Source organism: Zeus faber (assembly GCF_960531495.2).
Source record: "Zeus faber genome assembly, chromosome: 1".
Classification (NCBI taxonomy): Eukaryota; Metazoa; Chordata; class Actinopteri; order Zeiformes; family Zeidae; genus Zeus; species Zeus faber.
The window spans coordinates 42,700,939-42,727,957 of record NC_137193.1 but is presented as its reverse complement, the minus strand read 5'-3'; the positions used below and the strand labels follow the sequence as shown (position 1 = coordinate 42,727,957).

Below are 27,019 nucleotides of genomic sequence, written 5' to 3'. Positions count from 1 at the left end.
GCTTCAAAACAACGGTACCCACCACAGCTCATCGTTGTTTTTAAGGATTGCAGGTTTGGAATTTGGAAACAATAGATGTGTATTGTCAACATGTGGCGTATTGCAGGTTAGCCTGGCAAAAACAATTTGTGTGAATCCCTTACATTTAGCTTGGTGGTTGTGATTGACCCAATATCATGTAACACGGCTTTGCTTACATGGAGACCTCTGCACTGATTAGAAAATTAGTTCCAATCAGGGCTGATGCTTCACAGAATGCTGAGTGAGATGGTGTGTGATGTAACTATTGAGGCCGGTCACAGACGTCCCTCGCAGTCCCGAGCGTGCACAGAACAAACACACATGCACACACAGCAACTCTATTTGGTCTCTTCCCCACGGTTGCTTAGCAGCGGGGCACAAGCACAATGAACATTGCATCTTCGTGATGCTACACATCTCTTCTGGGACAACACTAGCCGTGAGCCAAGGGATCTGCAAAACAAACAAACACACACACACACACACACATGTATCTCCTATGCCCACAGAAAGATCTAATTTAGATGACTTGTCCATCATCACTCTGCAGAGAAAGTATAAGCCCTAGTGACATGCAGATCAAGTCTACCGCAACACCTTTGAGCACCGCTGGCTTGCAGTCATTGTAAACCATTGCAGACCCCCCCTAACCCTAACCCCCCCCCAGTCTCATCAGCAAAACTAAGGCGTAGAAGTGTAGTCAGTGTAGGGGAACGCAAACCTACACGCAAGCAAGCTGTCATCCTTTGCAGATAGATGGCCTTTGTGAGTAGGGATGGTACGATGGGGCACGTCTGTCCTTGTTATGTACAAGGGCTGACTGTCTCTGAGGCCCCACAACTCATTGGGCTTTGTAGAGCCAGCGCCAGTGAATACACATGCACGCAGGCGTCTGCAGAGCTCCAGACTTACTTTTTCCCTCTAGTACCACCAGTGTTACCCACTGAAAATTTTAGAAGCGCCATCACAAAATTTAGGAGCACCACTGAAATTGACATGCAACGCAACACATCCATATTTTTTCTGTCTTAACTGTATTACTGATAAATGATTTGGTAATAAATTGAGAATTGACAGAAATGACAATATGCTGTTAAGCCAAGCCTCAGCTCTCCACCTCTAATACATCCACATACATCCTATTTTTGCACGTGAATTTGTGAATTTTGCAGGTGAATGAGCTTTGCCCTCATTAAAAAAAAAATAAAGGTTAAAAGCAAACAGATTCAGTGTTCTGCGGCTCAGTCCGTCTGGACTCTACACGTGTTCCGGGCTCTGTTGGCAGCACACGGCAAGTACAGAGCAATGCGGCCCGGGACGAAGCACCGGGTCTCAACGGGTGCTAGCGTGGAGGTTCGGTTAAAACAATCGCTTAAGAAGGCTTTTTTCTTTTCATTTTCTTGGCCACTTTCTAAAATCTCATGATATAAAGCAGAGGAGCAAAATAAAAGGAACAAGTCATGTAATTATCCCGGAGAAAGGAGCCGTCCCACCCCCTGGTCTGGGTCTCTGCTCCCCGGAGGAGCAGAGATTTGAAATTTTGCGCACAGTGTGTGTGTGTGTGTGTGTGTGTGTGTGTGTGTGTGTGTGTGTGTGTGTGTGTGTGTGTGTGTGTGTGTGTGTGTGTGTGTGTGTGTGTGTGTGTGTGTGTGTGTGTGTGTGTGTGTTAAAAATGGTCTGCATATTTGGTGCACCTAGTTATAAAATTAAGTAGCGCGGTCTCCAAAAATGGCGCTAAATGGTAGCAGTCTGGTGCCCTGGTCTGGATGTTTTGACTGTTGACTTTCATTTTGGATCAGCCATACAGCCATTGCTGTACTCCATGTCTTTAAGGCTCAGTGATGTGTCTTGCAAACTTTGGCAAAATATTAACTTAGCTGTATCTGACTGCACAAATATGTATATTCAGAAATATAAATATAGAAGTGTTATTGATGCCTCACTGCAGGTCCTAGACTTTGTTTCAGCTCAGAAAATGCTGATAGTTTCACCTGCGCTTCATTTTGATCACTGCTGCATATGAGTTTTAGGTTTACACACTACTACAAGAATTGTCCGGCATATTTTAAAGCGAAATGGATGTTAGGAAAGGTGATCAAATGGATATCTCCAGTAAGATTTTGAATTATCTCTGATTAAGGGTGCAGTAGCTCAGGAGGTAGGAACCTTCTGCTTCTAATAAGCAGAAGGTTGCAAGTTCGATCACAGGCGCCTCCTCGTAGCGTGCTGATGTGTCCTTGAGCAAGACACTTTAACCCCCTAACTGCTCCCCGGGTGCCTCTACATGGCAGCCCACTGCTCCTAGATACATCAGATACTAGGATGGGTAAATGCAGAGAAATTGCGAATTTCCCCATTGTGGGACTGATAAGGGTATAAAAATAAAATAAATTTAGAATCCTAAATGTCACAGTGGGTGGGTTTTGGATCATTTGCTTTTTGACTCGGTCGGTGGTCTTATAGAAATGTCCTGTCAGTGAAGAGCATGTGTGCGCTAAAGCAAAAAAATAGAGAATGCACCTCTATTTTCCTGTTTTATTTTCAAGTGCGTGCGTGTGCGCAAACCCACACCCTTTTCCCTTGCTCCCTTATGGGGGGGTGCCCTTTTCCCCTCGCTCCCTTATGGGGAGTTTGAGGCAGGGTTGGCCTCCCCCTCTTTTCCTGCCAGTCTGTCTCCAGGGGTTAACCGGCTCCTGCCTTCTCTTAACTGCAGACCAGTTCAAACCGGTTTTCAGGGAAGTGCTTTGTGGAACCCATGAAATCTTGGGAAGGGTCATGTGATCATCAGCTATGATGATGTCATAGCCGAGTAGAAAGACCCTGAGTCAGCTCTTTGAATCAGACATGTAGGTAGGGCAAAAATCATAATCACCGTTATTTTGGTCAATAATGAGATCACAATTATTTAACAAGATTACTCATTGGAAACATCATACATTTATTGAGCTATTAAAAAAAAAAAAAAAAAAAAAAAAAAAAAAGTGGGTTGGTTTTAACAGTTGATTTTCTTGAAATTTAAATATAATTAAACTGAAAAAAAAATTCTGAAAATGTATAAAAAATAAATGATTGAGAGATCAACCCACTGTCATTCTGGTAAAGGGGGTAAAAAATGCTCTCTTGTTTGTCTTTTTTTAAACCAATCACAATCGTCTTGGGAGGCGCTAAGCCCAGGATGCAGTGTTAGTGACTGTGCTCTTGCAAAAATAGTGTCGGGTGGGAACTTGTTTTGGTGGAACCTTTGCACGTGGGGAGGCCAGCCCTGGCATTAAAATGGCCAAATCCCTAAACACCACATAAAACAGTAAAAGAAGAATGTAGGCTATGTGACCTTTACTGGTAAAAAAGACAAACATAACTTGATCATTGGTGACCTAGTCTCGCATATCCAGACCTATCTCCACACTTGGTTTTAGCACTGTGCCAGCGCTGGAGTTGTTTCAACGTAGCGACAGCGACTTTGAGAAGATAGCAGAAGGGGAGGAGAATGGCAACTTAAATAGTCGCCAAATGGCAGGCTTTATACCAACAAGAGGTGGGATATGTTAGGCAGCAAGTGAACAGTCAGTCGTTGAAGTTAATTTGTTGGAAGCGGGAAAAATGGGCAAGCGTAAGGTTCTGGGTGACTTTAACAATGGCCACATTGTCATGGCTAGATGACTGGGTGAACCGGCAACAGGCCATGGGCTCATTTATGCGCGTGGGGAGGGAAGTCTGGTCCGATCACACAGAACTTGTTTTCTTTTACATCATGTGGATGGCGTGTGCGTCATTTACCTGGGGAAGAGATGGCACCAGGATGCACTATGAGAAGAAGGCAAGCCTGTGCAGGCAGTCTGATGCTCTGGGCAATGTCCTGCTGGGAAACCTTGGGTCCTGGCATTCATGTGGATCTTACTTTGACATGTACCACCTCCCTAAAGATTGTTGCAGACCAAGTACACCCCTTCAGGGCAACGGTATTCCCTGATGGCAGTGGCCTCTTTCAGCAGCATAATGTGCCTTGCCATACTGCAAAAAATGTTCAGGAATGGTTTGAGGAACACCACAACGAGTTCAAGGTGTTGACTTGGCCTCCAAATTCCCCAGATCTCAATCTGATCGAGCATCTGTGGGATGTGCTGGAACAACAAGCCCAATCCATGGGGGCTGCACCTCGCAACTTACAGGACTTAAAGGATCTGCTGATAATGTCTTGGTGCCAGATACCACAGGACACCTTCAGAGGTCTCTTGGAGTCCATGCCTCGATGGTCAGAGCTGTTTTAATGACTCGAGGCGGGGCTATACAATATTAGGAAGGTGAATTTAATGTTATAGCTGAGTGGTGTATATATGAACTCCGACCTATTTGAAAAATTGAAGATGTAAACTTGAATTCACTGAAACATTGAACTGAAGCACGATCGGCAAACAAAAAGCTTCTTGGGTTCTGCTTGGTCGTCAACCTCACCCTATGTTGTGGCTTTGCTTGTTTACACACGCTTCCACGTGCATATATCATAAAGCACTGTAACATACAATATTGCAGTAAAGCAGATCTGCTACTGATTTGAGACGTAGCGCTAGAAACTATCAAAGTTAAACAGCTACAAACTTTTAGTGGACGGACTAACCCGTTACAGAGGAAATTGGAGACAAATACTTTAGTTAATAACGTATTTAATCTTGTACAAGAGGAGCAGTTTCAGTGTAACAACACAACAGAATGAAGGTCAGGAGATCTCGCAACGCCTCGCGTAGGTCATTGATGGGGAAGTTTCGTTGAGACAGACTATCTGTTGAGGTTTCCTTCCTCCTCTTTACGACAGAGAAAGTGACTAGTTTACGTCCTTTTTACTCTACTTAGCCTTGGGAAGGGCAAACTGAGTACACATACATCGTACAAGAGTTAACTTGAAAGGCACAGCAATATAAACGGTATAGGGGTGCGCTGGATTTATAAGACATAACGAGAGCATCTTTGCGAAACGGAATGCGGTAGGCTTGGGCTGATTAAATCATCTATCGGCGATCAACTGCGTCATAAATTGACATTGGCAGAGGGTTTTTTTGTTTTTTTGTTTTTTTAATCCGCCAGTAAAAATCTGAGAGTTGAAACAGTGTAAATGCAGTTTACCGTGTTCTGAAACTGGGGGGGGGGGGTGGTATCTGCTCAGATCTGTCCAATAACCACTGATGATCAGGTCTCACTTTCCCTATATGGTCCCGTACAGAGACTTTGCGAGGGTCAGATGCTCAAAAAAAAAAAAGCTTGCTCTGGGCAAACAGAGCAGCACAGCGGAGTACATGTCACTGGGAGGAGACGCCCTATCGGGGCGGCCGTGATCTGCACTCGGCTGTGCACACATCGCAGGTGCGCCAAGGTTCGAGGTTCATGAGGAATTCCTCATGAATATATCTTGCCCAGACAATCCACTACCTTGATACCCATTAATATAAGATAAAAAGCACGCATGACAAGAAGGGCACCGTGGGGTCCGGGGGGCAGGTGCTCGGACCCCCCCGCGCATGTACCTGCTACTCAATATGCAAATGTTGTGATGATAATATAATCTCATACATATATAATTCTTTTTTTTCTTTATTTTATTTTTTCCTCCTCCAGACAGCGGTGCTGTCCTGTGCCTGTCCTTTTATTTTAGATGATTTCTTTTCTTTTCTTTCCTACATATTTGAAACAACATTTTTAAACACAACTGAGTTAAGGGACTGTCCAAGTGCTTATTCCGTCCTGTTCCAAAAAAAGCCTGTGCATCCCGTTATTATGCGCATGCAAACCCCGCCGTGCATATGCAAACCCAACCACATGCACGCTGCCCCCCAGTGATTGGAATTTTGCACGATTGCCCAAGCCCAGAATGTGCAACAATTGTTTTATCTCGATCATCTTGTTTTCATAATCATTGGAAGCAAAGTCATTGAAAATGAAATTTGATTTGACCCATTCTTACTATATGGTGTGTGTTTGTATGCACGTGACCCAGCACATCCTATCCCGGAGCATTTTGCTGTGCTGTACTGTTGACTAGACGTGAAGAACCTCGGAAATTCTTTTCTCAGTCCAAAATAAGATTATAGCAGATTTATGTTCCTCAAGATGTTTTCTATCTCAACTTATTTTCAAAACTGAGTGTGATTTCTAAATATAAGATAAATATTAAAAGGCAGGGGGTACCTAATCCACCAGCATTTCACAGAGGAAAAAAAAGTCACTCACCAAATTGTTGAACAGCGCAAATGGCGATATTACGGTTCCTTTTGATGCAAACATGCAGATCAAGATAATCCTTTGGTATTCTGTGTGATGTCAAGTGAGAAACCGTGTGATAAAATAAGGTTTTAATTAACCCGGACTACACCGGGTCACAAAATGTTGCACTGCAATGCCTCAGAGCACCCGAAGAAGACGAGCTGACATCACTTTATTAAACAATGTTTAAAAGAAACGACAACAAATAAACACCAGAAGCAAGAAATTAAGCTTCTCCATGAAAACACATCATCTCTGTGTTGTGACCCCATCATTTGCATACTGGGAATTGTTGTCCGGTGATAGGTTTCCATGTGTGTGATTTGAAACTTATCATTGTAAAACAAATGTAGGAAATGGGAATGGTTATAAGTTACTGAATATTAGAGGGGTCATGCTTGTATAGTGAGCATGAACTTAGAATGAAAAACAATTTTTACTTTGAAATGAAACGATTAACTTCAATTATGCATTTTACAATATTTTTTTAACATTTCAGTAAAACACATTCAACATTTTCTCATTAAAGGAGTACAGCAATATCCAAATGTAACAATTTCAAGCAGTAATTGTGTTTTGTAAATAGGTGTTTTGAGCTGGAAAAGTCTGGAAATCCTTTCTAAAACTTTTAAGGACTGATTTCTCAGAAAGACCTTTTCAAAACCTTGAATTAGCCTTTTATTAACCATAGTCATAGCTTCCAAAATATATGCTTGATTCCCACAAGTGATGCCTTGTTTTGAAGCTCTGATTCTACATGGTCATATTATGTGAAGAAACAAAAATGTCAAATTTCGAAATGTGACCCTTAAGTATAGAGTGGGTCACATATGTACCCGCATAGGTTCCTCCTTCACACTGCAGGCCAAAGTGGCCCAAATCCAAATTTTTATTTTTAATTTTTTTTGGTAAATGTGACTCTGCTTTTTTTTCATGACAGTGTGAACAGCACAATTGGGCCACTTTCACATGTGGTCCTAAATCGGATACAGGTCTGATTTTTTGCAATGCGACCCCGGTCTGAACAGTGAGGTCGGAATTCATGCAAATTTTACGTAACACAAGAGCAGGAATTCCAAACCTTTTTATGTTCAGACCGGGGACACAACAAAAAAAAAGTACCCCTGTGTTTCCAGAACAAACTCTGAATTCCGCCCCCGACTTCAGGACTGGCGAGCAGAGCGACCTGCACTGCAGCCCCCCACCACTGTTAAATAGCTCGCCACGTTTTATGAATGTGTGTCGGTGTGTGTGTGCGCGCTGTCCTCTGAGGGAGGGATTGGACACATTCGTTTATTTTATTTTACAAAATGTCCTTATTGAACAAAACAAAAAATGCACCGTGCCCCTGTCTGGATTTACAGATTTCATCCACGAGCTTGAGCCGAGGGACACGGTCATATGTTGCTTGACAACCGCCGTTCATTTGCATGCCATGTTTATTTTCCATTTGACAGCGTGCTGCATGTGACGTCTTCTTTTCTACTGGGTGTGCAGGTCAGTTCAGGACTGTGACCCGGTCACTGGAATCTGATATTGGCCACGTTTAAAAAAATAATAAGAACAGCCAGCAAAAAAAAAATGCATCTGAGCAATAAATCCAAATTGAGCACGAAGCCTAATGACCTGATTGTACTTTAACATGCATTGGGAATAGACTGATTGTGAAGTGCATCTGTTTTTGCGGGAAGGGTGATGCTTGATTAAAATAATTTTAGGACAAGGCTGGTTAATTTGCATCGGAAAACTAGCTTTAATCTAATTTAAATATGCAAAGTGACAATCAATATAAAGGCAAGTTTATTATTATTATTTTGTCTATTATGAGTCTCTTGGTAATAACTTTAGTTTGTCCCCTTTGCTTATAGCATCAGGAAATTGGAAACTGACAATTTAATTGGGAAAGCCATCTGATGTCACCCTCACCAGACTAACCATAAACTAACTAACTAACTAACCATAACCTCGCCCACCTAAGGACAGTTTTCAGCTCTGATTGAAGTTATTTTTGCCCCCTAACTGGTTTTTGTTTTTTTACGTATTCAAACCAATTTACAATTAAGCATTTTCTTTCTAGATTAAACCATTATGTGTAGTCTGGCATAGCATGTATGTTTGCGTAGGCAATTCCCCTGTGTATTTGAGCGAGTGTTAAATGCAGGTGTTTTATTTTTTTTTTATCTTTTCTTCTTTATAAACCAAGCTTTATAAACCTTTTCTTTTTTGTGGCAAGAACGTTTTGTACATTTTGACCATCTTCTTTCACCACTTAGATATAGAGTGCTCTTATTATTTGAGGGTCTGCATCATGCAGCTGTCCAGTGGTGCAGCTGCTGTCCTTCATATTTGTCAACTAGTAGTTCCAGGTCCACTTTTGGCTGACATAACCACATAGTTTTGCTACATGGTTTTTCGCAATTTGTGATGTCACAAACAAATTAAAGTGGACCAGTTATGCTCCTTTTCACCAAGTTAATATATGGTCTCTCAGGTCCTCATGACTTGTTTTTAGAATTTTCTTAATGAAAATGCCACTCAGATTATGCATTCAAGCCATTCTGCGTCCAATCCACCCTGTCTGAAAGTTATGTTTCAGCGGGAGTTGCCACCCTCCCGAGGCCCCAAGTTCTGTGAGCTAATGGGGTTTGAGCACAAGTTCTGGGTTCTGTGAGTCAATGGCGTTTGAGCATGGCTTCCGGGTTCCGTTGTATTTACTCTGCAAGTGTCACTGATTTCACTTTTTCACTCCACCAAAATCTGTTTCTGAACAAATTTGAGGTGAGAAATCCAGTTGCTGAATTTTTACGTTGGAGTTACTCAGATGGAGGGCGGTTCTAATTAGAATGACTCCCTTGGTGACGTTTTGGAGGGCTGCAAAGCTGAATGGCTCAATTTAGAATAAGTTTTCTAAATCCGACAGCTCACAATAAACTGACTGGGTTGTCTTAATATCAGTTTGTGTGTTAGTAGAGTCATCAGGCCAAAATTCGAGCTGTCGATGCAGAGCCACAGGAGCCTGAGCTGGCAGCTTGTGCGCTCTAATAGTTTAAAGAAAAGGTGTGCGCCAATTCAATAAAATAGGATATATTTTACAATATGTCCACTTGATTTGTCGACTTGAGATGTCAGAACAGAGAACAGCGTACGCATCGGTACGCGCTCCATAACAGTAGTTAATGTTATGGATTTGATTGTGATATCAAAGATAACAATGTTAAATGGAACATGATGCCGTGATTTGATGAGTAGAATAGGGGGGGGAAAAGTCTTAGAGAAGAACACACAGAGTGGGCATGGAGGGGGGAGGAGAAGAGACGCACGTTTCTCTTTTTCTCCCAAGCATTTATTTTATCCATCAATTTGTATGAAATGTTTTGTTTATTTGTATTTCACTACAAAAAAAATAGATCCAGATCCGCCTGTCACACACCTTCTGAGTGGCATTTTCAGGGCCCTCCAGCACAGAAACACAGACGTTGGGGTTGTAGACACCCCAGTTTATTGTCGTTGGTGGGCTAGATCGAACAAGCCCTGAGCAGATTGACAATATGTCATGACAAGGTGTGTGTGTGTGTGTGTGTGTGTGTGTGTGTGTGTGTGTGTGTGTGTGTGTGTGTGTGTGTGTGTGTGTGTGTGTGTGTGTGTGTGTGTGTGTGAGTGAGTGAGTGAGTGAGTGAGTGAGTGAGTGAGTGAGTGAGTGAGTGTGTGTGTGAGTGACCCAGGGCAGGTGTGGCTGCTCAAACCACACCATAATATTATTTATAATGTGACTGTATTCAGTCAACATCCTCTATAACATATAACACAATTATAATGAAAGGAATGCATTTAATGGAAAAAATCCTATTGTTTTAAATGGTGTTATATTCCCAATACTTTTCTTGCTTCATTGGCTGAGCATTTGAATGGTTCAGTCATAATTCTCATTTAGCTTTGTTAAATGGAGAGCTCTATCCCTCTACAGTTCTCTCACATGCATTTTTCCTTGCCAAAAAAACTGTTTTCCTTCACATAAATAATGACATTTCTACAATAGATTGATGCATAAAAGGCACAAATTGGTGCATAAAAATTCACCATAATGCCGGAAATGAACTATTTGACGCTCAAAATTTGACCTTATTTATTACCTTGTTTATTGTAATTGTTACCTGTTGTTACCAATGGTATTTGTTTGTTTTTTGTGTGTTATTTGTTTTGTTTGTTAATCAGTTATAATACAGGTACTCACTTAACGACCTAACTGTTTGACGACCGTTCACACTCACGACCAGCTCTCCGACCAATCGGTATTGTGTGCTGTGTACAATACCACGGCGTCCCACCGTCAAGCATCTCATCGCGCATCACCGTTCGTGCATTCGCAATTGCCACACCCCCCTTACTGTGAAATGACACGGGTCCTCGCTTATCGACCAATTCGCTTAACGACCTTGTCCACGGAATGGAACTCAGTCGTTAAGTGAGGAGTACCTGTAATTGTCCAAATCACGCAAAGCATTTCTTCACACTGTATTACAACTGCTGCCTTTTGAATATTCAGCAGACGCTATCCGTGGGACATAAGGCTTTGTTTTAGTTCTTGGTGTTTTCACTGCGGCCGCTCTTGGTGTATCCTTACCCTTCTCTCTTGCCATCTTTTCACAGGGCGAGAGCAGCCATGTCGGAGGAGGCAGTGCGCCAGACGCGCAGCCAAAAGAGGGCTCTGGAAAGGGACGGCACGGCCCCTGCTGGGCCCTTGGTGGACATGGACAATAAGCGTGTGAAGCTGGAGAGGGGTGACCCTGCGGCGGGACCCTTGGTGTTGGGTCCTGGAGCCGACGGGGTGAAGGTCAAGAGTGAGCAAGCTGCAAAAGTGGCAGCCAGCATCATAAAGACTGGGGAGGTTAAGGCCACCATCAAGGTGGAGGTGCAGACTGGAGATGAGCCTGTTGACATGAGTACATCAAAAAGGTAAGATTAGAGAAAAAAAATCACATGGTTCTTTTCTATCTGTAAAATGAATTGTTTTACCCCATAAAGTCCAAACAAAATCAAGGACAGAGATGAGCTCAGAGGAAAGTTGGCCTTGACTGTGTGAGTTCATGACTACATTCCCAGATCTATATAACACATTATCTAGCCATTAGGATTGCTATGATAAACAGTTGCGACCCATCAAGAATGTAAATGTATTCTTCAAAACATTTACAGAGAGTTCTGTAGGAGAGCTAAACTTAAAATGGGTACAAGGTTAAAAAACAGGGCATTTTTTCTGTTATGATCTTCAGGAATAACTGGTGATTTAAATTGGAAAAGACGGACAGCAAATACAGAAATATTAAATCTCCCATAATTGCTTTAGTTGTTAACGTAGACTTAATTAAACCATTTGTCATTTTCTTTAATGCAATACAAATATATATTTTTCCTACAGTAGAAAATTAATCAACTTGGACCTTTTTACTCGATCACTTGATATTGAAGCTTTGTCCTCTCTGCTATTCAAGCATTCAACTTTTGTCTTGCCTCACTCAGATATAAGAGACGTTGTTTCCCCCCTTCATCCAATGTCTGGGCTTTTTGCCTGTTTTTCACTTGTGTTGTGAATTTCACATGCTATTGTTTTGAACGAAAGAAGATGTGTGACGTGTCTACGTTATAGTGACATCTCCACACAAATTCCGTGTCTTGAAAAGATGTACCTACTCCAGTAAATCCAAGGTTTTATACCGACCAGAATGTGCCCAAAATTGCTGACATGCCTAGTAAAAATCGCATTATTGAACTTGTCCTGTAATACAGATACCATGCGGAAAGTGCTTGAGATGACAATGCATTATCCATATTTGCTCTGGTGTAGTGTTCTTGGTGGAAGTTACCTTCAAAACGTTGATTTATAGGGTAATCACAGGCTGGGACAGGGGTCACAGGGCTATGGCTGGTAGTCAGAACAAACTTACCACTGAACCACATCTTAAAAGTACTTGTTTATTTACTGTTTACAACCTACTTATGGTAGGTGGGAAATTTGCCTCTTTTTCAGCTCTTTTCATATCTTTCAAACCATCAACTTGGTCCAGCTTTTGAACACTTGAAACATTTTGTTGCTGTAAAGATAATAAGTGCCAACAAAAGTATACTAGAACAATGACGTTTTTGAGGCAAGTAGGAGGTCGGAGTGGTGGTAGCGGAGACGCAGGGTTCTAGATGGTAGTCAGAACAAGCTGCCAAACTGACCTCTGAACCACAGCTTCTAAGTCCTTAAATATGTACGCACTGTGTATGGTGTGCAAATCGAATAACGCCTTTGGAAATGTTCACCTTGGTTAGTGGTTTAGTTAGTGGTCTGACTGTCATACAGGAAGTCAATGTTTGCTTGTTACCCAATGTTACCCTCATTTTGAAAAGTTTGAGCCTCGGAGGCCCAGGCTCCATTTTATCCCTTGGCAGCACCTGAACTCTGCTTCACACTTCACACAAAATGAAGGCTATGTGTCACAAACTGGTTCCAACTGGCTGTTGCCATGGTTTCCGCATTGGAAGGAGCAGTTGGAAGAAGGAGGGGCCGGCATTGATGGTGGGTGTGTCACATGATCGCACGAGAAATGTCTGATGTCATGTGATGAGTTTGGTAAGGTGATTAATACACACACACACACACACACACACACACACACACACACACACAGACTGAAGCGATGGCAGCAAGGAGGAATGAGCGATGTAACTGAAATGAGTATTCTCTTTCATCTGTCTTGATATATCATGAGTTCACTCCAGTTTGGCCCCTGGTTAACCCTCAGCATTGGCTGTAGTTACTCACTCAGAGTGTGTTTTTATTTACCCTTTTCTCTTGGCCCTTGTAGATCAACTCTGTCAAAATGTTAATTTGTTTTGAAAACATACCTGGCTACAGACATCACATTGCATTTAACTGAACTGTGGTGAACTCAACCCTCTCTTGGATAAGAAGTGGCAGTCGGACTGCCACTGTAATAATTCATAGTTTTTCCTGAAGCATACAAGTATTGTCAACAACTTTTGAGTTTATTTAAGATGGCATTCAACAATACATTAGTAGTCCCATCTAATGGCTTAGCCGCAGAATGTTGAGAATTTGTCTTGGGAATGGATAAACCTTGGTAAACCTTTTATAGGAACTGATTCATCATTACTTAGTGCAGTAGCTGTTAAGTCATGAACACGGAGGCTTAAACATGCAGAGCACACTGGACCTTACATAACCAGGCTGGTGTGTGTGTTGTGATGCTTGTGTAAGCTGTTCTCGGTAGTAAAGCAGCAAACCCCACATCTTGATAAAAAGCCTTTCTCGGTTTGACAGCCAAACCAGCATTATCGGTTACTATTGTAAGGAAGTATGCTGGGGTCCACCAAGACAGATGTGTTCTTTGGGGAAATTATGAATTTAAATCATTACATAACTACCGATGTCTTTGTGCTACTGTGTGTTGAGGCAGTTTGCAGTGCAATGGGCTGGATGTACCAGCTTATGGTTCTGTAGAAACACTTCCCTTATTTAGGATAAAGAAAAGAAAGAGGTTTTATTGCCACATTTGAATGATTTGTCTAAATGGAAATGCCATCCAGGAAGTAGCAGCAACTTGTAGCATTGTCCAACAGTGTGTGACACTGACATGGCAGTGATCCCAGTGAAATACACACACGTATGGTGGAATTATTGAATACAGAGTTACATTTCTGAAGAATGTAAATATCATAGTTAAGTGGTAATTTTCTTCCATTTAGCACTTAATTCCTGGTCTATTAGTAGACAGTGCTTGGCGCTTGACGCTTACTTATTTCTCAAGAAACACATGTGCTCCAAAGTTGAAAAATTTAGGAGCACATAAAGAACTTTAGGGGTGCAATGAAAATTTGTTAAATAATGGGTTTTTCCTTAATAAGGTGATACGAGGAGACATTTACAAGCAATAGGATTTAGTTTATTTGAATACAAGAAGTTAACTAGGTTTTTAGTTATTTCTGCTTCAAACTTTTTTATAATTATGTTATATTTCTACATCAAACTGCTTTAAACTGTATACCGTATAATAGTGTAAACGGTATGAACACCTCTATAATAAAGTAGTTCTTCTTGGTTCTAAACGCCAAAAAAGTCTGCTCAGTCCATTTAGACACAAAGGATATAACAAAAATAGTCTTGTTTATTTTCATTCATGAATTGATTTGGTCATTAATACAAAAACAAGCAAACAGGTTGCTTTATAACAACATAATAGATCTACATTTATGGAAAAACTCACAAAAGCTGAAATTCTAAATAAATCACACTTGATGTTGGCTTTTCACAGATCCGAGCCTACATGTCCCAGAGGAGGTTGTGGCTATTCTGAAGGTTAATGTTTTGGTCTAGAGCTGATTTGACCGCTCCCGGGAATTGAATTTATTTCCAATAAGTAACCACTATCATGTTGAATTTCTCACATTTATAACAATTCAGATTTCATGAAAATCGGTTCAGAATTAAGCAAGTTAAAGGGATGTGTGACATGGCCAAAATCTGCTACCCCCATATAGGTCTTTTCATCTCCCTAACGATATATATCGCAATATAGCATGTTTTCTGTATCTTCAAATAGTTTATATTATATAAAGAAATACACATGGTAAAATCTCTTTGTGATTTGGCACAGCCCAGGAAGACGCTTGTCGCTGCCCTCAAATTCACAGGATAGGCAAAATAAGCAACATATATATCAATCTGAGTTAATTGCAAAATTGAAGATGTAAACTTTAATTCACCCTCATCTTATGTTGTCAGGGCACGGAAGCAGACGGGCAAATGTTGTAATCCTGCGATTTCAGTCCATATTATATCGTCATGTCACAATGCCCTAGCGAGTTACAGTCAATTTTGGAGAGAAGTCTGCATCTCTCAATAGACATTGTATTGGCTTATGAGCGGACCTTGACCGCTCCAATATGGCAGACATGCAGACGCATAGTGACGAAATACAGCAGTGGCCAGTCAGGTATCCATGATTGCTGCTACTTTAAGACATGTCGTGAATGGCTGTCATTACAGTGCAGTGAATACAAGCGCAACAAGAATGTTTCACCGTGGCGTTTCAGGGGGATATTCATCAGCTGATATATATCAGATCGGTACAGCTCTACAGTTGTTATCACCTTTTTTTGTTTAAAGAAGTAAATATGGGCTGCTTGGGCTGAATTTTGTAATACTTTTTATTCGCACACATGCTCCTAAAAACATTTTCCAGTTCACACACATCTAATTTTAGTTGCATATGCGAGTGAAACCTTCGCACTGTTGAACCCTGGTGTGTGTGTGTGTGTGTGTGTGTGTGTGTGTGTGTGTGTGTGTGTGTGTGTGTGTGTGTGTGTGTGTGTGTGTGTGTGTGTGTGTGTGTGTGTGTGTGTGTGTGTGTGTGTAAAAGGGATAATGAGTGTGAAGAATTGGATGAGCGGGTGAATAAGGTTGGGGGAGGGTTGAGCAAAGTAACGAGTGCATGAGTGAGTGAGGCAGAGTGTACACAATAGATTGGCTCCTGGCCATGTTCACCCCTCCCCCACACCTTCACCCTCTCCAGTGTCTCCAGCGGACATCGGCTCCGCTCCGCTCGGTGACTCTGGTGTCAGCAGCTGGGAGGGAGGGCCGAGCCGAGGCCCAGGCTGCGCTGATCCGACTAGGCCTCAGGCCTTATCGGAGAAGGGGTGAGGCCCTCACTGGAGGGTAGACTAGATTAGTCCATAAGCCGTCTAAACACGGCCAGGACAATTCACCATCCCTACCTTACATAAATGTATGCATAAACAACTTTTTTGCACTGGATGAGTGATGAGCTCATTGATTCCACCCGGAATCATAAGAAGTATTTCCCCGGACTTGTAAAACGTATTTCCCTGGTGTATCGTCAAATGTCTACTTCTCTCATACCATCACATGCAGCGACCCACTGCTCCATCTTGACTCCTCTCTCACCCCCCCCAGCCCCCTCACCATTCCCTGTTTCATTCTTGTCGACGCTCCTCCTTTCTGTTGTCCCAACCCTTAGGACTTGACTGGTGCCGGCTATGATATAATAGGATTTATTCATTCACCTTGATTTAATTGATTTCAGCATCAAGTCCATATGTTATCTTGGACTTAAAGCTGTCTCTTTTTCTATATGAGAGCATATACAAAAAAACTGTTTTCAATTTGGCCTTTGTTTGCATTTTTTAATTCTCCCTCCCACTCTTCCCTCTAGTTTAAGGGAGGGAGAGCCAGTCGTGTGTGTGTGTGTGTGTGTGTGTGTGTGTGTGTGTGTGTGTGTGTGTGTGTGTGTGTGTGTGTGTGTGTGTGTGTGTGTGTGTGTGTGTGTGTGTGTGTGTGTGTGTGTGTGTGTGTTGCCCTTAACTAGAGATAAGGAAGTAAAGCCAGCTTGTCTTTACACTCACTCCTCCTTCCGCCATTACAGCGCTATTTATTTATTGGATCTAACCTCCTTGTGCTGGTCATGAGGGTTCAGGTGCTACAGAAGATATAATCATAATTATTTAACGCCATCTACTGGATCAAAGTTAAAACTGCAAGTTTTTGTGTTGGTGTCGCACTAAATTCAACCTAGGATGAAGTGTAATTTGTTTAAGAGAAATGTATATAGACGTTATTTTATTTCGATCATTCTCTTTCCCCTTTCAGTGACATAAAGCGAGAGCGCCAGCCCCCATCGCCAGACGATGTGATAGTGCTCTCGGACAATGAGCCATCAAGTCCGCTTATGAATGGCCACTGCTTCATGAAAACTGACACAGATAAACTCATGGTAATACCATTAGATTTGAACACATTTCATATTTATTTTCCTTTCTTCTAGGTTTTTTTTTTACATGTTGAAAGATTGGCTGTCTGAACATGGTCCAAAGAAATCCAGTCAATCCTAATGCCATGCAGACTTTTGACCGGTTCAGTTAATTCAAGATATGCACTAACTAAGGCATGCATGTTGCCTGAGGTTTAGTAATGGGCTTGAACCAGTTCGGTCCTGACAGGGCTAGAAGTTTTATCTATTTTATTTATTTGTTTGTTTTCGTATTCGCCCTCCTATCAAGGTCTTGATTCCAACAAGGTCCGATTAGTCGCTGTGGATCAATGTCCACTAAACACTCCTTATTGAAAGTAATTGAACATTGATGGAGTCGTCCTCTCAGCATTCCCTGTGTGTGTCGTGGTGTGTTTAGAAGAGCACCCCCGAGGAGAGGGAGCGCATCATCAAACAGCTGAAGGAGGAGCTGAGACTCCAGGAGGCCAAGCTGGTGCTGTTGAAGAAGCTACGACAGAGTCAGATCCAGAAGGAGACCACTGTACAGAAGGTACACACATACACACCTGTGTGTTCAACAAGTTCTGGGTTTAACAGGTTCTGGGTTGACACCATTTCAAATTCATTTTCCAGGCGCGTGGCCGTGTGCATCTAGGTTTTCTGTTGCCGTGATTGCGTCCTTATTTTTTTTCATTTTCAACACATGCCCTTACTAACCATCTATTCATGCACGGACGGCTAATTAGTGAAGTTAGAGGAAGCACAGATGCCTTTATTTCATTACCTTTATTCAGGCAAAGTACACTCACCTTTGGGTGCTTGCCAATTCTTACATACCAATACAAAGTATTTCAGTTATAAAAATGGCGAGAAGACAGATTTTTGAAGCCTGAATTTTATTCAGTTCTTTGCAGAATCAAATGTATCAAATGTCACCACATAAAAAAAAAAAAATGAAATAGAATAAATAAAAATAAAAAAATGATCCCGGTTTACTTAGGAATGAGTTCAGGAGCACAGTTGTGGATCCCTATTTAAATTGAAGCATGTTTACCCTTGATAAACAAATACATTCTGAAACAAAATACTAACGCATACCCACTCTCCCACCAGTTGACGGGCTCTGTGGCCACTCCCCCGCCGCTGGTGAGAGGAAGCATAACGTCGGGCAAAGGCCCCCTCCAGGTAATAACTGCCTTTCATTTAAGCTGCCTATCAACTCTGTTAACCCCCCTGTGCTGTGCTGTACTGCTCCGCTCAGATTGTCACACTAAGGTTGATTCACAGCAAGTACTTCCAAAATGGAGTAGATCATCGTGATCATCTCCTCTCAAAGTCTGCTGCACTGCTTTTCTTTTTTGCAGCGTGATGACATTCCACTACTAAATATTTGACGTTGATGTTGCTGTGTGTGCAGGTATCAGGCCGCATCTCAGGTACAGTGATCCCTCCTCCGTTGGTGAGGGGTGGACAGCACGTCCCATCCAAGCAGAACTCCCAGATTGTCATGCCGCCACTGGTTAGAGGGGCACAGGTTGGTGTCTACGCTTCTGGAGGAATATATATCTCAATGAATATGAAAAAAATATATCTCATCTGGTGTGTGTGTGTGTGTGTGTGTGTGTGTGTGTGTGTGTGTGTGTGTGTGTGTGTGTGTGTGTGTGTGTGTGTGTGTGTGTGTGTGTGTGTGTGTGTGTGTGTGTGTGTGTGACACCAGCCTATTGCTGTTACTCCACAGCAGATTGCCAGCCTGCGCCAGCAGCAGCAGCACAGCGGCTCCGGCCCCCCACCCTTGCTTCTGGCTCCTAGGGCCTCAGTGCCCAACGTCCAGGTTCAGGGCCAGAGGATCATCCAGCAGGGGCTCATCAGGGTGGCCAATGTGGCCAACAACAATATCATGGTCAACATTCCTCAGGTGAGAGAACTCCTATGTATGAAGGGCATTTTTAGTGTTATTCTGTATCACAATAGATCTTTCTGGCCTGCAGTATATAGTTCATATAGGAGACACCTTATATTGTCCTTGGAGCTGGTACTCACCATACACTCTACTATTATTGTTATTGCAAAATAATATTAACTGGGCTGTGTTTTTGTCCAGGCCTCTCCAACTCATCTGAAGGGTTCGTCTGGATCAGTCAACTCAAGCGCCAATGAGTCTCCAGCAAGTCGGCAGGCGGCCGCCAAGCTGGCCCTGCGCAAGCAGCTGGAGAAGACCCTCCTGGAGATCCCTCCACCCAAACCGCCAGCCCCGGAGTTTAACTTCCTGCCCTCTGCTGCCAATAATGAGTTCATATATTTGTTGGGGCTGGAGGAGGTGGTGCAGAAACTGCTTGAGATGCACGGCAGGGGTGGGTGGATCTATATGTGCGTTTTGTTGGGATTTGTGGACTGTTCAGGTGTTTTGCATTTATAGAAGGCATTAAGGTTCTAATAATCAAAAAGCAGATCAGCAGAATGCATTTAATAATAAGCAAATGATTTTCAATCATAATTTCTGTTTAATTAAGTCTTACTCTAAGCAATTCTCCAATAATTCTCAATAATTTTTTGGAGGCCTTGCCATAAAAAAGTTTGAGAAACCCTGGTGTAGCATGGCAATTGATATTGATATTATCCTTGTCTCATCAAACAGGTAATCTCGGCCCGGCTGCAGCGATGGCAAACTCCATCCCTAAGGAGCCGCACACCTGCGGCCAGTGCAAGACAGACTTCACCTCCCGCTGGCGACAGGAGAAGGCCGGGACCATTCTCTGTGACCAGTGCATGTCATCCAATCAGAAGAAGGCTTTGAAAGCCGAACACACCAATCGGCTGAAGGCGGCCTTCGTCAAAGCACTCCAGCAGGAACAGGAGATTGAGCAGCGTATCCTCCAGCAGGCCGCCTCGTCTTCATCCTCTTCGCCCTCCTCTGTCTCCAAAACCACCTCCTCTTCCTCACTGTCTAAGAGTGAGCAACAGGTGCTGGTGGCCCAGCAGTACAAGCAGGTCCGTGCGGCCATGCAGCAGCAGCAGCAGCACCACCAGCAGCACCAGCACCAGCAGCAGCTGCAGCATAGGGGCACGCCTATGGTTCGCCACCACTCCACCATCAAGGTAAGTGCCGAACGCACTACTCCATGTCTCCAAACCAAACAATTACAATGTTGCCGTGTAAACACTTGGCTGTTATCAGACCCCTGATTTTCACTGGAAGTGGCAATGATTTGCAATTGTATCATGTTATCTTTTGACATCACTCATCTAATGGGATTCTGTTCTTTATTCACACAAAGTTTGGTCCGATATTTTGTTAAAATGTGCTGCTTCCCCCATCTCGCCAGACTCCTGGTCAGCTGTCCCGCAGCGTCCAGTCGGCAGTGAGCTCTCGTGGCATGGCCCATTCCTTCTCCTCCTCCTCCCAGCTGCAAAATGCCGTGACGGCGGCCACACTGGTCAGCAGGCCAGGTAAGCACGCCGCAGCACGCCCGCTGCAGCAGGGGGCAAAGGTCAGCACCACCGGCAGCAGCAGTAACCAGGGCAACATGGCCGCCTGGAGGAAACAGAGTGGTGGCAACACAGGTAGATAAATGGGAGTCGAGGCCAGTCTGAGAACATTGACCGCTGATTCTGTCCCTTCCGTTCCCCTTAGCGCAGTCTATCACTTTTTCCATTTGTTTCTTAAGGTGGATTTTCCTCTCAGAATGTCTTTCGCTTCTCCTTCCTCAGTCTCATTTCCTCAACCTCTGCATTTTTTCCATTAGCTCTAGTTCTTATTCTATCTTTCCCTTTGTTAATGTCCTGAATAAAAGGCATACCATCTGCTTTATGTCATATGTTGAATATGTTTAGATTTAGTATACCAGACACTGCTAGGGCTGGGCAATAAATCATTATACAGTATCATGATTTTAATTATTGTAATATTGTGATGTAGTTAAATGTTGTCTTTAAAGCTGCATTGAAGTAATGCAATTATCCAAACTTAATAGACTGCTCTATCTGTTCTAATCAACGCCTCTACCTGCTTGGTCATAACCACATTATGAATGATTGTTTCTCAAATAGTCCTTGTGTGTAAATTGCTTATGAAAACACCAAAATATCATCAAATTATAAATGTTGAGGTATTCATCAAAAGAATACGGATATTTGATTTTGTCAATATTGCACAGCCCTCCACTCTACACCCCTTTCTATCCGCCACCCTTTTCTTTATTCTTCCTATAGCTTGTGATGGGATAAAATAGTGTTTATTTGATCAAAGTAAAGTTTTATTTCCAGAGCTGTGCATTAGATGACACATGTACTGACCCGCTGATGTGTTTTCCTGATAGGTGTCACTATGGCCTACGTCAACCCCAGTCTGACCGCCCATAAGACCACCTCCGCTGTGGAGCGCCAGCGAGAGTACCTGCTAGACATGATTCCCTCCCGCTCCATCTCCCAGACAGCCAACACATGGAAATAATACAGCTCCTTACCGTAACAACTCCCCCCTTTCCCATATTAATTATATCAACAATAGTCATCCTAATTATCAACCTAACTACAGACGTTGCTGGGATGGAATGACATTTTGACCAATGTTTAAAAAGAGAAAAAAAAAAGTCCTGTTCCGTTGCTCCTTCTGCCGCCATCTGTCCTTCCTCCCCTCTGCCCATTGTCCCAGTTTGGAGGATAGCTGGGGCAGCACGGGGTCCTGGGCGACAAGGGAATATCCTTTGGATTGTGGATTTCCCCAAATGACGGACATCAACATATACAATCTCAGTTGTATATCTTGTTGACATTCCCGCTCCCGTCAGTTTGAACTTCACATTTGCACCGAGGGGGTGTTTTGTCGGAGCGGCCGGGCTCAGTAAATGGCTCTTTTGCGCCTTACCCCCTCCACCCCGCCTCCCCCTCCAGTTTTGAGACAGAGCCAGGGCCGTGCTCTGGCCGGAACTGAACTTACCTGAAGACCTCATGGCAGGGATTGTGGTTGAGATTTGAGGACCATCCACAAAATACTAAAAACTGCTACAGCTTTGCAAAAATGAATATTAAAATTCAAAAAGAAGAAGAAAGGAGGCGAGAAAAAAAAAAAAAAAAAAAAAGACAATTGTCTCTATCCACACATAGACTGCCTCTTCTCTCTGACCCATAGTGTGTATAGTGGAGAAGTGGCGTGTCGGGTAATTTTGTATGGCTGAATGTTAGAATTTTGTCTTCTATAAGTCATATACTGTGTTTGAGATATTGTGCTCCCAGATACTTTGGAATGGCCTCTTGTCGAGGCCTTGAGTTTAGAGGCTAATGTTACTGTTGAGGTGGTTTTACATCTGCTGGGTTCTGTGTTTTAGCCTACTTTTAAATACTTTTTTCTAAGATGAAAATGAATAAAACAGATGGAGATTTCACTGTCTAATGTAAAGAAAAATGAGAACAGACCATATGTTTGGAAGATTATTCTTCTTAAATATTGTAAAAACCTTCCAAAGAACTAGTGGAGCCCAAATGGAATCCCTTCTACTAGAAGGTTTCTTGTTTATTTGAACCCTCTTTGGATCCAACATTATGCTATAAGATGAGGGGATGTATGGAATGTCATATTTTATGACTTTTTTTTGCTTTTAGTCATAGGTTGTGGCACGTTCTTTTTCTTCTATAGACAGACTGCAGGTTTATTTATAGGGTCACGTTAGCTAAGATTTACACTTATGCCGTAAGTTTGAATGGATCTCCATTTTAGATTGTTTATTTTTTCCTCTGTCCAGTGGTGCTTGTCTACACCCTTTAATTGGTCTAAAAGCTGGACACATTTCAGAATGTAGTTATGCAAAAACATACAAACAAACCTATAGCAACACATTAAATGATTTCCTTTTTTTTTCCCTTCTACGTTGATGTGCGTATGATTCATGTCTGACCCTTGAATTGAGCTATTTACACCTTTCATGTGAGCTGTGGTGCGTTTCTTTGAGGATGGCAGCACAGGATAAGCTGGAGGTAAAACGCTTTGTCCTTCATATAAGAAGCGGTGATGCCATCTTGTTTAGGACCCCGTCGCTGTTTTCTGAAATCTGATGTCAAAGAGGATGTCAGTTTGCTGTAATCTCACCAGTTTTACTTTGCAGTGATTGCCGATGTGCTATTTTTGGTGGCCTAATAATAGAAATATAAATAAAATTGGAAATTATAAAAATGCAATCTATTGAACTTCCGTGTTTATCGGTTCCATAAATTTCTTTCACATTTTTTCTTTCCCACACTTACGCCCGACATTATGACAGCAGTGGGTGTTCTCGTCTAAAACTCATCACACAGATGAACAAGATGCCAACAAGCACTCTTACAAAGCCTGGAGGTGTATGAGTGAGGCACCTTCCCTCCATCAATTTATTTTCTAATCACAACAATAGATTTAACGGATTCCTTAATCTCTATACATTCAGGCAGTATTTCTGTTAAAAAAAAAAAATAATAATAACCAAAAAGTTTAGGCCTTATTTCTGTAATGTAATGTGCACCTCTGTATTGTCCTAGTTCATTTGTGGTCAGTGAAACATTGATGGTTCATTTATTTTGTTTATTTATTTGTTGTTTTGTTTTTTGTTTTTGTCTTTGAAGGCTCACCGGGTTCCATCAGGTTCTGTGCTGAAGGCAGATAGTTGTAGTGTGTATTAGCGTGTACTTTAGCCTCTGTTCCACCATCTTCAATTATTTCCGTGGTGCCGAGCAGTTTTGTGAGATAGAGGCAACCTGGGTGGAGCTTGTGCCGTGGTTCCCAATGTCTGTCCTGTCTGTTGCTCAGACCGTTGGACGCCATCAATTCGGTTCCTCTGGCACCGCGCCGTACAACCCCAGTGAAAAATACAGATATGTGAAAGATTCGTTTGGATTTTTTTATTTTTTCCTTCTCTGTCAAATAATAATAAAAACTAATTTTAACCCCTACGTCATGTCTGGGCCATGTAGTTATTTAATAGGCCCTCAATTTTGGGGATGTACGCCACTATTTCACAACCGCAGCCTTTAATTATCATCAATACCTTGTTTCTCCATAGGGATTTTGATTATTTTAATTTTAGTTTCTCATGTTTGGGTATTTATACCTAAATTGATACTTATTCAAGCAGTGTCTCATTGTGGATTTAAGTGAGTTGTCTATGATTTGTCACTTACATTGATGCAAACGTTTTACATAACGTCTTGATATATTTTACCCAAGGTCATTTAAAAATTATTTAAAGTAACATGAACATGTTGCAATAAAGTTCAGAATTCGATTTTTGTGGTTTTCTTCGGAAAAATGCTTTGATTTGTATTTTCGCTATACTTTGATATTCTACACCTATTAACTGGGCCCCTATTTGAAAGCAGCCATCTGCCCTCTTTCCTTTCCCTAACATATTGGATGTGGCCTTGGAGGATATTTTCTGATACAAATGTATATTTAGCCTGATATCAGACCAATATGTGACTACTATGACCACTATCAGTGTTTGTGCATTTATACTTTACTTGATCTATTATGTATATGTGTGCATTTACACACATACACTTGAGTAAAATTTATTTGGTCCGAAAAAATCTATAAAATCCTATACAGTGCAGTGACCAGAACACAATAACTACTGCCCCGCCACTAATCAGCCAAAACATTACATACAGTGGGGCAAAAAAGTATTTAGTCAGCCACCAATTGTGCAAGCTCTCCCACTTAAAAAGATGAGAGAGGCCTGTAATTTTCATCATAGGTACACTATGACTATGAGACAGAATGGGGGGAAAGAATCCAGGAAATCACATTGTAGGATTTTTAATGAATTAATTGGTAAATTCCTCGGTAAAATAAGTATTTGGTCACCTACAAACAAGCAAGATTTCTGGCTTTCACAGACCTGTAACTTTTTCTTTAAGAGGCTCCTCTGTCCTCCACTCCTTACCTGTATTAATGGCACCTGTTTGAACTCGTTATCAGTATAAAAGACACCTGTCCACAACCTCAAACAGTCACACTCCAAACTCCACTATGGCCAAGACCAAAGAGCTGTCAAAGGACACCAGAAACAAAATTGTAGACCTGCACCAGGCTGGGAAGACTGAATCTGCAACAGGTAAGCAGCTTGTTGTGAAGAAATCAACTGGGGGAGCAATTACTAGAAAATGGAAGACATACAAGACCACTGATAATCTCCCTCCATCTGGGGCTCCACGCAAGATCTCACCCTGTGGGGTCAAAATGATCACAAGAACGATGAGCAAACATCCCAGAACCACACGGGGGGACCTAGTGAATGACCTGCAGAGAGCTGGGACCAAAGTAACAAAGGCTACCATCAGTAACACACTACGCCGCCAGGGACTCAAATCCTGCAGTGCCAGACGTGTCCCCCTGCTTAAGCCAGTACATGTCCAGGCCCGTCTGAAGTTTGCTAGAGAGCATCTGGATGATTTAGAAGAGGATTGGGAGAATGTCATATGGTCAGATGAAACCAAAATATAACTTTTTGGTAAAAACTCAACTTGTCGTGTTTGGAGGAGAAAGAAAGCTGAGTTGCATCCAAAGAACACCATACCTACTGTGAAGCATGGGGGTGGAAACATCACGCTTTGGGGCTGTTTTTCTGAAAAGGGATCAGGACGACTGATCCGTGTAAAGGAAAGAATGAATGGAGCCATGTATCGTGAGATTTTGAGTGAAACGCTCCTTCCATCAGCAAGGGCATTGAAGATGAAACGTGGCTGGGTCTTTCAGAATGACAATGATCCCAAACACACCGCCCGGGCAACGAAGGAGTGGCTTCGTAAGAAGCATTTCAAGGTCCTGGAGTGGCCTAGCCAGTCTCCAGATCTCAACCCCATAGAAAATCTTTGGAGGGAGTTGAAAGTCCGTGTTGCCCAGCGACAGCCCCAAAACATCACTGCTCTAGAGTAGATCTGCATGGAGGAATGGGCCAAATACCAGCAACAGTGTGAAAACCTTGTGAAGACTTAAAGAAAACATTTGACCTCTGTCATTGCAAACAAAGGGTATATACAAAGTATTGAGATGAACTTTTATTTTCCACCATAATTTGCAAATAAATTCTTTAAAAATCAGACAATGTGATTTTCTGGATTTCTTTTTCTCATTTTGTCTCTCATAGTCGAAGTGTACCTATGATGAAAATAACAGGCCTCTCTCATCTTTTTAAGTGGGAGAACTTGCACAATTGGTGGCTGACTAAATACTTTTTTGCCCCACTGTAAGTAGAGACAGTGTTCCAACACAACAAACAAATTGTCATGAAAGTATTTTCTTAGCAAAGTGAACTTTCTCCCTTGGCTGGACTGGAGGAGCACTGTAATTTAGCATTTAACAGACTATGAAATGAAGTTATGTAATAAATACATGGATCACACAGTGCTGATACCACTTCAACATGTATTCTTTTTTACAAGTCTCCCACAGCTGCCATGCTTACCCGTTTTCTTTGTTAAAACAACTAGACATAGGATATGCTTTGAGCCAAGAATCAAACCTAACCTTGTTTTGATCTCTTAACAACCTCTTTAAAGAGGAAAACTTGGTTTCCTGTTTTTGTTTTGTTATGGGTTTTTTTGTGGGGGGTTTTCAGTGTGAAAACGAATGCGAACAGGAACAAGTGTGTAAAAAGTACAGACAACACTTAATCAGATGAAGATGAAGACACTAGATGGACACTTTAAGATTGATCAAAATGCATTTGGGAGTAGAACTACAGTCTACATGAGGGTGTTCTGCTGCAGTGAGCGCACATCTCATATTAAACTGAAAGTTAACCTGAAGTAGAAAACATCCAACATAATACTTTTTTATTAATATTCACTTTCATGGTTTGTTTACACATCTATTTCATCCATCCAATACATACCTACATGATACATGTATCTAATGTGTTTATATGTATATATATACTGTGTATGTATATATATATATATATGTGTGTGTGTATATGTATATATATGTG

General features: G+C 42.0%; 1 protein-coding gene across 2 annotated transcripts in view; it reads left to right on the top strand.

The window, feature by feature from the left end:
- Nucleotides 1–24,244, top strand: part of gatad2ab (GATA zinc finger domain containing 2Ab) — a 39,721-nt gene extending 15,477 nt beyond the window's left edge. The window contains exons 2-11 of one of the 2 annotated variants that reach the window (XM_080012686.1): nt 10,921–11,226; nt 16,943–17,066; nt 17,482–17,613; nt 18,177–18,248; nt 18,481–18,597; nt 18,802–18,978; nt 19,165–19,414; nt 19,699–20,159; nt 20,387–20,624; nt 21,380–24,244. In XM_080012686.1, coding sequence (XP_079868812.1) covers nt 10,934–11,226; nt 16,943–17,066; nt 17,482–17,613; nt 18,177–18,248; nt 18,481–18,597; nt 18,802–18,978; nt 19,165–19,414; nt 19,699–20,159; nt 20,387–20,624; nt 21,380–21,513 — 1,998 coding nt within the window. In that variant the 5' untranslated portion in view covers nt 10,921–10,933 and the 3' untranslated portion in view covers nt 21,514–24,244. Of the gene's footprint in view, nt 1–10,920; nt 11,227–16,942; nt 17,067–17,481; nt 17,614–18,176; nt 18,249–18,480; nt 18,598–18,780; nt 18,979–19,164; nt 19,415–19,698; nt 20,160–20,386; nt 20,625–21,379 lie in introns of both variants that reach the window. The other variant, XM_080012685.1, reaches the window with a different exon arrangement.
- The last annotated feature ends 2,775 nt before the right edge of the window (nt 24,245–27,019 follow it).